The 15356-nt window shown below is 39.2% G+C and overlaps 1 protein-coding gene across 5 annotated transcripts in view; it reads right to left on the bottom strand.

The window, feature by feature from the left end:
- Positions 1-13459: 13459 nt before the first annotated feature.
- The window catches only part of dock4b (dedicator of cytokinesis 4b), a 41272-nt gene continuing 39375 nt past the window's right edge, over positions 13460-15356 (bottom strand). For all 5 annotated transcript variants that reach the window (XM_049760714.2, XM_049760719.2, XM_049760716.2 and 2 more), the window contains one exon: positions 13460-15216. In XM_049760714.2, the coding sequence (XP_049616671.1) occupies positions 14782-15216 (435 nt within the window). In that variant the 3' untranslated portion in view covers positions 13460-14781. The remainder of the gene's footprint in view (positions 15217-15356) is intronic.

Raw genomic sequence — 15356 nt, 5'->3', positions numbered from 1 at the left:
GAGGCATTCCAGCTACAAACTAGCTGAGGTGTAAATAAAAAATGAGAGAATGAAGAATTATTTCAGTCACAGGCTGGAATATGTGTAAAATATTTATGATTTTACGGGCATTACTATTGAGTTAGTTTATCACGTAGAGTTTAGACACTATTATCTGAAAACAGCAACAAAAGACTTAATTCAGTAGAGGCAGAAAAAAAACAAAAATACAAAATGAATAAATGATAAATAAATAATAAATTAAAAAAATCCTGAATTTTAAATGTCACAAAGAACAAAAATACAAAATAAATAATAAATGATAAATAATAAAAAATCCTGAATTTTAAACGTCACAGAGAACAAAAATACAAAATAAATAATAAATAAATATTAATAAAAGAAATAAAAATACATGGATTCATAAAAATCACATACCCCATTTTGCTTGGAGTACTGTAATATTGATCTTTTCTTTTTTTTCTAATTCTTACATTAGCCACACGCACTTCCCACTGCCCAGTTTGTTCTCAACCCTGCTTCGGCAAGCGTGATCAATAGAACGCCACTGGCTTTGTATCCATCAACAAATAACAATGCAAATAAAAATCAATGGCCCCAGCAACAGCAAAGTACTAGCTCACCAATTAAAGCCTAGCATAGCCCACAGGCTCCTTTAAAACAAAATCATGGACTGACACAACGAAAGGCCTGATGAGTCTCAAGGTGCGCACAAATGATTTTAAAAAAAGTCACATTAGAAACCAGAGGAGTAAATATTTCAGGCAGTTCTGTGTGTTCCTTTTAGGAAGTCTTTATCTATCAGTGTGATCCTTATCCTCCTAATCCTAACACTTATCTATGTTCATGTTCAATTGCATGGCTGTTTGCACAAACTGTGCGGCACACGCCTTTTCGAGAGGTTTGCAAAACCATTAGGAGAGCTTCTAATATTCACCACGTTACAGTCGACAAGCGGCGGGCAGATCGGCGCGTTTGATTTAACCCGTTTCCCTGGCAACCTCATGGAAAAAAAAAATGGCCACCGAGATCTGTCATTTACAAAGCCCTCCGGAAGATATTATGATTTAAAGACTCTCTGTAGAATCTTTTCAATGTGAGGCGTAATGAAAGTAAAAACATTTTTCCCCCGAACGATGTTTAAAAAAAAAAAAAAAAATCAAATTAGGCAAAGGTAGGCTATGCAATCTTTCCCAAGTAAAAAATAAATTCAAATTAAAGAATTTAAATAAAAATAGAAAAATCATTAATACAATTAAAATAAACTATTTTATATTTTATATAAATATTTCACGTAAACAGAAACCGCAATAAAAAGGGGATGAAAATACCGACGCTCTCCCATCAGACCTCAGCCCCCAACGGGACGAGAGATTTGCGAGGGGGGTGGGGAGGGGGGCTCTGGGTTTTTCCACCTCCCTCTCCCATTAATCACTGCAAAGATCAACCTCGGATAGCAGACTGCAGGTCCAGGCTGGGGAACGACACGGGCCGAAGGTGAGGGCTCCAAAGCTGAGATGATGGAAGGAGAGTGCTAGGCCGACCTGGGATCTTGTGTTTAAGTACCCGACGAGGAGGAATGGGATGAGGAGAGTTTAGAAGGTTGACGCTAAAGGCCTCAAGGTGCTTGACCCATTTTTTAATAAAGAGCTAGCCGAAGGGCATGAGCAGTAAAGTCAAAATTTCCACTTAACATTTTACCTTGTCAAACGTAATAATGTAGAACTGGACTGTCAAAAGACATTTATATAAATACATTTATTTAATATTTTACTGTAGTAATGTTTTTTTTTTCCACCCCTGGGAATTACCGTATTTTCCAGACTAAAAGGCGCACCTAAAAACCTAGAATTTTCTCAAAAGCCGACAGTGCGCCTTATAGTCCGGTGCGCCTTATATATGGACCAAATTCCTAAATTTAAACTGTGTCATGAAATCCATCACAAGTTGAAATAAAAAAGATAAAATGGAGAAGGATTTGATTTGGATTAAAAATCTGACATGATGGTGCACCTTATAGTTTTAAAATGGGCCATTCATTGAAGGTGCGCCTTATAGTCCAGTGCGCCTTATAGTCCGGAAACTACGGTATGTGGTGTAAAAAAAAAATTCAATTCAATTTTTTTTCTGGGTCTCAGGAGGATATATATAGTATATACATATATATATTAATTCTTTTTTTTTTTTCACGGATGGTGGGCTACCCTACAGGTCCTATTTCATTACTTTAATGAATATCAGTGTCTGCTACCGGCACGTTCTTTTCCCACCAGGGAGAATAAGAAGCTCTTCATAATAACTAGCCCTCATCAGCTCATCATAGTGTGTAACACACACACACATATCTTTTCTTCTCGTCTACCGCTCTATACTTTCCACAAAATGGGAGGTGGTGGCGAGTTTACTAAAGCGGAGCGAGGCTACCGCCGGTGTTCCCACGGGAGCTGGCAGCACGATGGAGCCATTATGGGGAAACGGGCTGATGCTTTTTAAGGGCCAAAAAAAAAAGGGGCCATGCTTAAGCAAAGATTACCCACAATGAACTTCCACAGTCTTTAGAAAACACACAAAAAAAAAAAAACAGCATCACATTGACGCCTATTCTAATTTGATCAAGGCATAAATGTCTCGCACAAACACGAGTTAGTCTTCTATTCAAATCAGCTATTCGGCTTTTCCTCTGCTCGGCTTGTTTAAGGACTGAATGGATCTGTTGAGTGGAGCCATTTTCATTATTCAGAGCTATTGCGTATCTCCAAAATGGCCCGGGCGAGTACATTACCCCGTTCTTGCTTTCAAGCGGCATCGCTCTCAACACCTGTCGCCGAATAGAAGGTTTGTTGTACTTGAAGAAAAAAAAATGGAGTATTAAAATTGAATAATTTATCCAGGCACCACGGCATTTCTTTTTACAAGCAGGCAGGCGAGCGGACGCCCTCTCGCTCCTTATATTGGACACAAAATGGAGCAAATTAATGCAGCTTTCCGCTTGACTATTTTAGAACCATGTATCATACTTTCCCCCCCCTGACATGATGGCCCATAATAAAGTTGTGATCTACTGGGAGTAATGAGGCACTCCGAGACCGGCGCACACTCGGTCGAGTTCATTACTAAATAACTTGATGATATGCGGGGGGGGGGGGGGGGGGGGGGGGGGGGGCTACACTCCAGCGCGGTTTATTTACACTCAATGCAAACTAAACTGGCTTTTTATTTATGGATAAAATTATTGGGTCCACTTGCCATTACACAGAGATGCATAGAATTGATCCAGTTGGAAAATTTTAAATGAACCCGACCACTTGGTCACACACAGACACACACGTAGATACACACAGATACACAAATGCACCCTTAGATACACACAGACACACAAAGATACACACAGGTACACAAATGCACCCTTAGGTACACACAGACACACACAGATACGCACACAGATACACAAACGCACACTTAGATACACACAGACACACACAGATACACAAACTCACCCTTAGATACACACAGACACACACAGATACGCACAGACACACACAGATACACAAACGCACCCTTAGATACACACAGATACGTACAAATACACATAGATACACACACAGATACACAAACGCACACTTAGATACACACTGACACACACAGATACGCACAAATACACATAGATACACACACAGATACACAAACGCACCCTTAGATACACACAGACACACACAGATACACTTAGATACACACACAGATACACAAATGCACCCTTAGATACACACAGACACACACAGATACGCACAGACACACACAGATACACAAACGCACCCTTAGATACACACAGACACACACAGATACGCACAAATACACATGGATACACGCACAGATACACAAACGCACCCTTAGATACACACAGACACATACAGATACGCACAAATACACATAGATACACACACAGATACACAAACGCACCCTTAGATACACACAGACACACACAGACAAAGACAGACACACACAAACACACACACACAGACAGACACAGACACAAACACATACAGACAAAGACTCAGACACACACACACAGATAAAGACACACACAGACACACACACACTCACACACAGACAGACACACACACAGACAGACAAAGACACACAAACACACACAGACAGACAAAGACACACACACAAACACACACAGACAGACACAGACAGACAGACAAAGACAACACACACACAGACACACACACACTAACACAGAGATAAAGACACACACAGATACTCACACACAGACAGACACACAAACACACACAGACAAACAAATACACACACTGACACACAAATAAATATACATCAAATTGAAACATACACACACAGTCAAACGCACAAACTTCAAATCCACCTTAATCTGAAAGACATGGCCAGCGCTGTAAATGGCAAATAACCATGACCAATGTATGCATACGATATAAGAGCTTATCTCAAGCAACAGCGCTTCCAGCGAGGCTCTGTCGGCAGAGGTTCATTTGAACCCGGGACATTTTTCCTTGTCAGAAGTACTAGGACCTATTTTTATCTTTGCTTCTTGTTTGATGAAGCCAAGGGAGGGGGGGGGCGAGGGGGGGCGGGGGGGGGGGGGACAGAGCACTTCATCCTTGATCCTGGCAGCTTGCGAGTTTTAAAAGGCATTCCTGTCCTTTTCTATATCTAATGACATCGTCAAGGTGACCTTAACCAATACGTTCCATCATTCGTTGGAAGTTCCTATAAACTTAATAGCTGGCTCCAATCAATTTACACCTCTCATATACATGGAAAAGAAAGTAGTAAAACACCACAAAACAATATTGTATATTCACAAAGGATTTATCTCACTTTCTCCACAGCGCCAAGTTACTCTCTATTCCCTAACCCGTCTCTCGGGTTCTCCAGGGTGCATTGTTCTTGGATATGGGCAGATTTAGAACTTGGTGGATTAGAGCGGACAGGACAGTCTCTGGTGGTTAGCGCCTTTTGTGGAGTCAGCCCAAAAATAAAAGTCCAAAGTCACTAGAGGATAAAAAAAAAAAGAAAAGAAATCATCATGCAGTGGCCAGCATGACTTTTATTACCTTTTTTATGTAGCATGTGCTCAATTCAAAAATAGCAAACAGGTGGTGCATCTAAAAATCTAAATAAAAGTCTAAAAACAGTCTAAAAACAGTCTAAAAACAGTCTATAAAAAGTCTAAAAAAATCTAAATAAAAGTCTAAAAACAATATAAAGAAATCTGAAAAAAATCCAAAATAGTCTAAAAAAAGTCTAAAAAAAATCTAAATAAAAGTCTAAAAATATTCTAAAAAAAAGTCTAAAAAGGCTAAAGAAAACGTCAAAAATAGTCTAAAAAAAGTATTTTAAAAAGTCTAAAATAATGTCTAAAAGGTCCATAAATAAAAAGTCCAAAATAGTCTAAAAAAACATTTAAAAAAAAGTCTAAAATAATGTTTAAAAAGGTCAAAAAATAAAAGTCTAAAAAAAAAAGTCAAAATTCAATTTTCACACAGCATATTTAGCAAGCGCTGGTCAAAATTTACTGTCAACAAAAATTGACATCCTGTCTATCTACTTGTCTCTTTGCATTCCCACAATCAAAAGTACCTTGTTGATTCTCAAGTTAACATCCAGCAATAGTGCTGAATCTTCCCGTCATCTCTTGTATTCTGCACTTAAGCCGCTTTCCTGCAAGAGTCGGGGATTAAGAATTTCGCTTGAGGCCCTTTCCACATATTACTTTGCTTATAGATGACTTTGGAAGCAGAGAACATTACTCATTTACTTCTCAGCCTAAGAGTTGAATTTTTGTGCTACATTAAAAAAAACGACACTTCTGGATTTGAGTATTTTTAGAAACACAAGGTATATATATATATTTTTTTTTTCTCTTTCTCCATCACAGTAAATTCAACATCTTTCAAGTGCGCTAAAGCAAACAGGAAGCGGTTACTTTCAGGTGGCACGCAGAGAAGCACATGCAAAAAAAATAAATAAAAAAAATACGCAAACAACGAGGCCAAAACAACTTGAGATGGCAGACAGCGCACCACAGGAAACGTAAGCACTATTCGCAGGGGATCCTACGAAGCAAAAAGACTCCCAACGTTTTTAAAAATACATCCCACTAGGCAAACGTTACCCCGGGCAATGTGCTAGGCTGCTCGGGTTAATTCAGTTTGATTTCTCGTTATGTGGCCGAAGAACTTTTCCAACTTTTTGCGGGTCCGATCATAAAATTCAGGTGTTGTTTATATTTTCATTTTCACACAAATGCTTTCACGCCTATGCTGAAAATAAATTGTGCGAGAGAATATGCTAAAGCAAATATGGAGGAGAAACAATGGCTGTCATTAAAAGTAAGTGTTAAAGATTGCAAGAATGCTTAGCGTTAACTCGTCTCGCTTCACTTGCACCATCTGTAGCGTTGTATTTGTGTTAGCTATGTGTTACTTTGATTTTGTGTCGACTTGAATCGATGGTAAAGTTAGTTTAATATTTTGTTTGTTAAAAAAAAAATGGGAACAGGAATAAATAAAATAAAATCAAAATATTTAACAAAATTAAATAAATAAAATAATAAAATGAAAATAATTAAAAAAATTAAAATAATTTAAAAAATATATATATTAAATAAAATAAATAAAATACAAAATGATAGATGCATTCACGCAATTAAGCTAAAAATAGCCTCAAGTTGTCTGCGTGAAACAAGATGTGTACACATCTGTGATTGCTTGTTCATGGATGACGTGGAAATGCGCACTATGTACACACTCGGGTCTTCAGCTACTAAATATTTCATTTGCGATAAACATTGCAGCCAAAAGACATCAAGCTGACTCAGACAAAGAGAGATAATGACAAACTGGGTGAGGAAGGTTAAACCAATGTGTGGCTTCATTTAAATGACTTCCTGTCACATTGCATATGTTTACACACCCGTGTGTGGCCAGTTCACCTGACAGATGAGAAACAGGCCTACCTACCAGGGACCAATTTCCCCCAGTCTGTTCCCAAGGCCTGTTCATTACCACAAACAGCGGAGAACAATACTCCGCAGCCCGCCAACTTCATTTGCGGCCATTTTCTCTCATTTTTCGTGGCAAAGCACAACACAGCGCCGCCGCGGCTCCCCGTAGCGGGCCGGTGCACGCCTGCAAAAGCAAGATTGGTTGAAGCAAGCTCACATGCTGTTTCCAAAGCTGAAGTAGCCTGGAATTCTCCCCTGGCCTCCATTTTGATCTGTCATGTTTCTTAAGAGGGACAAAATGAGCCAGATGAGGCAGGTCACGACCAATCAGATGGGTGACATAGCATTTATTTATGATTATTGATTTGATTTGACTATTTATTATCACTTGTACTTCTCAAAACTCCAAAATATGTGTGTTTTAAGGTCTTGGCTTGCACTCACCTTCCCAACACCCGGCTGTGGCCGTGCTGAATGGCAGATTTCCGAAGCTAATACACATCAGGAGCATTAGTATGCCTCGAAGGAGCCGTGTGCACTTTGTCAAGAGGAGAGGTGGTGATGTAAGGTTGGGGGGGGGCCGGGATAAATGTTTGCAGTTTGCTCACTGACCTGGAGCGTGCCATCCCCCCACATAGTAACACAGTGCCCCCTCTGGGCTGGAAAATGACCACAGTATACAATATAAATAGAGAACTAATACAAGTCACTTCTATTTACCTTACCTTTATAAATATTATATAATATTAATATAAAATGAATATATTTTAATATGTTATTATTAATAATATATGTGTGTAAATAAATATTATTATTTGTATTATTTTATATTAAATAAAAAACATATTTATTTGTGTGTGTAATGATAAATATTATTAATATATGTATTATTTTATATTAAATAAAAAATATTTTAAAAAATATAGAATAAAATGTTGCATTCAGAATGTCTTCATCTCACAATAGCGTAAAAAAAATTACATTTATGTTTGAATCCTGCACATAACATTCCTCAACATTTTCAGGTTTGATTGCACGTTATGTCGTGAAGTTGTATCCTCAGTTAAACTCATTTGTAAATATGGCAAATGGTAGTGCATTTGATTTAGATTTTCTTTCTGGAACAGGAAGAAAAAAAGTCTCTGTTATGCTATAAGCACTCCTTGGAACGTATCCTTGGAAAAAGATTGGAACGGAGAAGAAAGGAAAACAACTGGCGTAATCTTGTTTGGATAAGACAGATAGTTATCCAACGGCTTTGCTCCAATATTTAAATGAGTCCGATTTTTTTTTTTATCTCGCCTCGGGGAAAGTGGAATATTCTCCAACTTTAGTATCGGTAAAATAGCAACATATTGATTGCATGTAAAAGTAGATATGTCATACATATTTTCCTCAAGCTCCTTTTTGGTAGTTTGTTTAGTTTACCTGACAGAGTGCCTCTGACCCTTTGTGTGTGTACACATATTTGTGTATATGTGTGTTTGTAACACTCCAGCTGTCTCTTCACATCCATCCACTCTGTGATGACTGAACTTCACAGCGCATCTTTGCTGCGAGCGGATACCTTCAGGGTTCCACCCAAACAGACATTTCAAACAAATCCTTCCTGGCACCGGACCCAAAGATGCACACAATGGCGGAAAACACACCAGTTCTCCGTTAATCGAAAAAGAACAATCTTGGCGAACATCGTAGTCACTCCAATTGAACGGATACAATTCATCTAAGGCAGCCCTTGTGAAATCTGCAAAAAAAAGGATAGCTAAATAGCTAGCTAGAAATTGTAAATGGGCCAAGTGTAGGCTATACAAATAGTACCGTATTTTCCGGACTATAAGGCGCGCCTAAGAACCTAACATTTTCTCATAAGCCTTATATATGGACCAAATTCCTAAATTTAAACTGACCCAAAGCATTGTGTCATGAAATCAATCACAAGTGGCCTGCTAAAAACTATGAATCATGAATCAAAAAGACTATTATTTTGTGATTATAAAGTAATTTGTTGCGTCTGAAGTTGAAATAAAAAAGATAAAATAGAGAATGATTTGATTTAGATTAAAAATCTGACATGATGGTGCGCCTTATAGTCCAGTGCGCCTTATAGTCCGGAAAATACGGTATTTGCTAACTAGTATTTTGAAATGAGAATAATAAATAGTATTGAGTTAATATTAAGTAAAGTGTTTTTATCTATGTTCTGCTTTCTCGGGATAACGAACTAAATTGAAGCCCGCAAGACGTTTCTAGCTAAGCGTTACAAAAAAATTAAGAGGATTTTGCATTTTAAGTGCTAATAGGCACACATGAGCTCGCAGCGTGTGATGTTTGCAAGTACACCACAGCTGGTGGTGTAAACCTGTGACTTCCCAGACCTTTTAGAGCATTCTCAGAAAGGAAGTGTTGACAACGCAAGGATCGGCAGCAGTTTTTTTTTTTTTAACAGCCGCCTACCGTTGGCAGTTTCCGAGCTACCTCGATGGGTGGCGGGTGGGAGGCTGCTCGCAATATGTCACGCTTGTACAACCCGATATCTCCCGTGATGAATACGCATCGTAGCACCACAAATGCCGAATGTGAAATAAATCACAAAGGCCTTTGAAATGGATTCAAATATTTATATATATTTAATTATTTTTATTATAGATTTTTTGCCTTCCTGTTTTACTGTACGAATGCTATTTTGACAATAATTAAATCACCTCCGAGAGGTCGGCCAATCGGCACGCAGACTAATTATAGCTTCACAACAAACTGCAGAATCTCAGCCTGCAGCCACTGGCATTAATTGGCCACCCATCAGGAGAACACACACAAACACACACACACACACAAACACACACAAGTGATCTTTGCACTTGCTGATCTCTTTGTGGTACCGGTGCGTTTCTCCCCCCAACCTGAACAAAAGCGAAAGTTTTCACTTTTATTTGACTCGTCTGTGTCTCTAATTGGAACGCGCGAGGTCAGCCGCTGCTCCACTGGAAAACAAAAGCCAGACGAAAAAGAAACAATTTCGTTTAATTAGGCTTGCACCTTTCGGGCATCTGATGATATAGCTGTAATTTTTTTTTTTCCCTTTTTGCAGCTATGGTGTAGCTTGATGGCTCTTTCAAGATTCAAGAATCAAGATTCAAGAGTTACATCACCTTTGCAAACGTTCCAATGTATCGTCCTTATATCGTTTGAAATTTGCAAAATAAATAACAGCTATCTTTAGATTGTGCATTGGGATTACACGAAATACAATTAACATTTTAAAGATTAGCGTCTCCGAGTATTGACCTCTGCAGGGCACGCACACAAACGACTCATTCCGTCTCGTTCGTCATGTCAGTGTTTGTTCAGCGTACGTCTGACACACTTTGGGTGAAAGCTCGCTTCACATTCTGGTTCTTTCTTTTTGGCGGGGGAAAAAAAAAAAAGAAAATGATGAAAAAGCTAGTAACAGAAAGGAAAGATGTGTTTCGTCAACATTTCAACACTAGGTAGAGAGCCAAAATGAGCATTTGACTGGAATGAGTCCAGTCAAAGAAAGACAAAAAAAAAATGCTTTGAGCCAACAGTCGATTTATGTAATTCCAGTCAAATCACAAAAAAACACAAAATTAAATGTCTGCAATTAAAGCACATATGAATGATACCATTTATACCATAGGTGTCAAACCCAAGGTCCGGGGGCCAGTTACGGCCCACCAAATCATTTTATGTGGCCCGCAAAGACAAAATTAGTTTGTTATGTCGCCTATACTTGCGTTGCCAGTCATCTCGTCCCTCCGAGGGAATCTATAACTTTGACACCCCTGCTCCATACTGTATGATCTGCTAGCATACACGATTAGCATCATATTTGGATTACGTCGGCTCACTAAATTGAGCATGACTGAGATGCTAATCCACTGTTGCCGTAGCAATGACAACTATTTTCTTCATGGCAAACCGTTGAATATTCTCGTGCTTAACCCTAATTAGCATTTTAAGGGTTTATCCTTTGCAGTAAAAGTGTGAGATGACGCCACACACAAACACCTGTGTCCCTTCATCTCCACCACCCGTGGTTTTGTGTCTTCTCACAAAGGGCCAAGATGGCAAACAGGATGTTTTTCGTTTTGTAGCCTGCCAGCTAATGTCACTGTGCCATCGGCCTCAATTCTACCATCACACACACGCCATTGTTGTGCGGCCGACTCAGACCAGGCCGACATTTCATTATTTCTATACCACCAAGGAGATGATGGCTAATGTCAGGTATGTTGGTTGTAGGTCTCACTCCTTCCATTTTTTGTGGACGTTAGAGCAACTATTTTGAATTCCAAACACCAAAACTTGGTTTTTAAAAAGACTTTTTCACAATGTTATACTTAATGAGCATTTCCAATAGCAAGAGAGCAAATTAGAAGCTTGTAGGTGGGGGGAAAGGAGAAACAGAAGCACATTAGCCAGCACTAATCACATTGCCATTTAGACCAGAATTGATTTCACTGGAATGAGAAGGACTCTTGGCTTCGGGGTCTCAACCGGGCTGGCGTCTTCATTGGGACCTCGTGGTTTTAATTGGATAGATTGTGACACTTTCGAGGAGGGCAATTAACGTGCTAGGGAACAACTTGTCACCAAAACCCGAAAAGTAACAGTTCGACTAGTACCTTGGAGAGCTCCAGTTATCATCGGGTACTTTTGTGTTATCATTAAGCTTTTGGAATGAAAAAAAATATGAAAAAACATCAAAAAGAAAACAAAATCAACCGAAAAATAAAACTGAGAGAGCTGAGAGACCCTCCAATCTGGTTTTACTGTAAATATGTCGCACTCGGTGGGAATCTTGGTAAAAGACAGCTAGCAGCTGGTGCTTAGCGAGCCCCAGCTCACTGATGAAGACGGATGGATTGGGCCGCAGCCCTGACGCGGTATGCCACCGACGCCCTTCCCAACTGCCTCCCCATCCGTTCATGGACCACAAGCAAGTCTGAATTTATTATTTTTTTACACACTATACAGAGGCCCCATACACACACACACATATAACATGACCTACTATTTTTTTTAGATATGAAAAATGATGACAAATGGAAATATGAAGACTGGAATTTCAAGGTTCTTTCTTACCTTTCCAAGTTTTAATGTCATTGCAGTCTTCTCTTGATCTTCTAATCACATTAGGTGGTGTTTTTGTCTTCTTTTGTGTTCAATAGTTGAGGTTTTTCTTTTTACTTGGACCAGCTTTGACGTCGTCCGCCATCTTAGGGAACCTCATCACTTCAGGTGGTGAAATTTCCATTGAGCCAATTGAGTTCACCTTATCCATTTTTTTTTTTCAGTCAGACAATGAGGTTCATCTGCCATTTTCTTCAGGATCTTAAAAAGTATTTTTAACATTTCCGTTTATCCAATGACTTCAATGTTCCTTTATGTTCAGTTAATAAATCAAGGGGTATTCAACACATGGTTTTCTGCAAGAAGAATTGCTCCTGGTTTTTCCACGAACATCTTTCCTGCTCACAAATATATGTCATCTAAGCCTCCCCGTTCACACAACATCATTTTCCCCGCTGCCTCTTTGTCTTGATCTGCTTTCAAAATGCACGGAACAAGCTTGTCTTCTTTTACATTTGGGGATGAAGCAACAGAGGACTGGCGCCAGTCAAAAAAATCATCCTCACAACACCGTTAGAAACAAGCGGTGGTGTTTGAAGCTGGCAGGTGGGGGCGGGAGGGGGGCCCCAATCATATGCAAGGAGAATATAGAGCAAGTCTGTGAGTGGAAAAGTCAGATAAGACATTTTCCATTGTCCCTGGAGAGATTTGGAAAAAAAAGAGACAAACACCTTTGGGGTTCTCTGTGGTTGTGTGTTATCCAAAATGTACCCGAGGCAGCGGTGACTAAACACCCAGCGCTGTTTTCCTCACACCGCTGATAATTTCGTATCATTACTGGCTCTAAATGGAGGATATTTAGTGCTTTTAGAATGGAGCTGCAGAAACATCACGCTAAATGTAATGACTACCCTGCAAAAAGTGCAGTATAGTATTTAGAGTATATATATATATATATATATATATATATATATATATATATATATATATATATATATATATATATATATATATATATATATTTTTTTTTTTTTAATTTTTTATTTTTATTTTATTTATTTATTTTGGGGGGTGAGGGAGTTTACTGGGGAATTAGCGCCCCCTTGTGTTTTTTTGTCCAGCGATGTGATACACTTAAAAAAATTCCTGGAGATTTGAATAATATAACCTTTTTTTTTGTTTGTTTTTTAAATCATCTGTAGAATGAAAACAAAGAATGGATTATGCATATTTGATAGAAATGTATTTTCTTTAAGAAATTCATTTACACATTTTTTTTGGGCCGATGGCTCTTATTAGACTAAAACCTGTTCAAACTATTTTTACTTGCTTGCCCAACCAATATTTAATTTAAATGAACCTAATAAGACAACAAGCAACATTTCCAGTGGGCAGTTTATTGAACTTGTAAATGTGTTAGGCGTCATTAAAGCATGACCTTTTATTTTTCTACACTCACAAAACCCATAAAAGTTTCCACATTTATAATAATAATCATTTGCTGCTTCAACATTACATTCAAAGCTGTAAATTGTTATAACTACATTTTGTTAAAAACACAGTATTTACATAAATTGCAATACACATTTTTTTTTTTAATATTTGGCTTACTTACATTAATCTCATCACATAATTTACAGTTTCTCCAGAACTGATTAATAGGAATATTTCATGTAAAAAAAAAAAAAAAAAATTCACAACAACTCATAAAACAACTACAAAATTGAGACGTACAAACAATACTAAAGCTAATCCCCTCCCCTCCCGAACCCACTCTCAAAAATGCATCACTGGATTCATAATTTAGGAATATTTGATGCTTCATAATACTTTTTCATTATCTTAGTGCGGTCAATAATAATTTTACATTTGATTTCGGCTCCAATTACTCAGAGGATACAAAACAGTATTTATCATGACAGCATCAGAGAATTGTGCTTAAAATGACATTTGATGAGTGGATTCCAGGACTTGGGGGCGGGGCTTCACTAATCACCTTTCAGAGTCTCTGCTGAGTTGAGCATTTCCTTGGCTTCTTGGCACTATTTGAAGGGGCGGAGGAAAAAAAGTGTTCCGTTGTGCATTCTACTTTGGCACAATACTTGTACCCCACCCGTTTAAGGTCATGCAATGTGGTCAAGGACAAGTCCAGCCTCTAAAGCATGCAAAAATGCCAATATTTGCCAACGCGTTTGGTCCTATTTCAGTCTTCATTGTAAAAAGTGCAAAGCTGATTGGGGGGAGGAAAAAGTCTACAAAGGGCAGCGAGTTGTGAAGGAGACGAAAATATTTGCTGGTCTTCAAACAGGAAAGTTAAAAAAAAAGTCAATTTATCGTACCATTGCTCATGTGGATATGACTAGATTTTTTTTTAACTACACTTTAATCAAAGTGCATGCTCTTTTTTCAAGCACCATGTTAGCCATACAGTGTACAAATGTACAATTGTTACAAAAAAAAAAAAAAACGTGCAAGATTTCCAATACTTAAGGCCAAACAATTCTCATACAGTGTATGCGAAATGATAACGCCTATCAAAACTGTCCTTTAAAGTGTAAGCTATATAAAAACTGTTTTAAAAACTGCCTGTCTTTTATAGGAGTGGGAAGCTGGGGGAAAAAAAAAAAAAAAAAAAAGAGTGCCCAGTAGAAAAGTGCAAATAATGCCAGTGTGTTTCTTCCCGCCACATTCCCGTCTTCCTATAGCTGGGACACCTTCCGGGGGAGAGGCCTCGGCCTGGGGACGCGAGGGTCCGAGGTTCCGTCTAGCTTCATGCTGCCCGTGCGTAACTGGTGAGGTTTAGGGGGAAGGGCGGGAGGGTCCGTCTGCGGGGGGATGGATAAGCTATGGGGCAGCGGCACGGGTCTGCTTCGCGGGTTGTTCCTCTCGTAGACGCTGTAAGGCGGCGGCGTCTTGTTTTCTCTCCGCACGGGTTCATCCGGGCCTGGCGTGGTGGCCATGGGCGGGGTGGGCTGCTCGCCGGCGGGCAACTCAGTCCCCGACGCCTCGGATACGCTGCAGCGGCTGAGCGAGGAGATGCCGCTGCTGTAGCTGCCCGAGAGGACGGGCGAGTTGGACACCAGGCTTGTGGAGTGGCACTCGGTTGGCGACGGGGTGAAGGGCGGCATAGTGGCCTAGTTGAGTGGGACGCAAACACCATTACTTCTTCCTGTTGTCAGTCCTGACTTCATCCAATTAGCTTTATAGCGAATCGAACCGCAGGTAGTCGCCGATTTACGAGCACATTCTGTTACCATCCGTCTTAATGTAATTT

The sequence above is a fragment of the Syngnathus scovelli genome, chromosome 22 (genome assembly GCF_024217435.2).
Source record: "Syngnathus scovelli strain Florida chromosome 22, RoL_Ssco_1.2, whole genome shotgun sequence".
Taxonomy (NCBI): Eukaryota; Metazoa; Chordata; class Actinopteri; order Syngnathiformes; family Syngnathidae; genus Syngnathus; species Syngnathus scovelli.
This window is presented reverse-complemented; position numbering and strand designations above follow the sequence as displayed.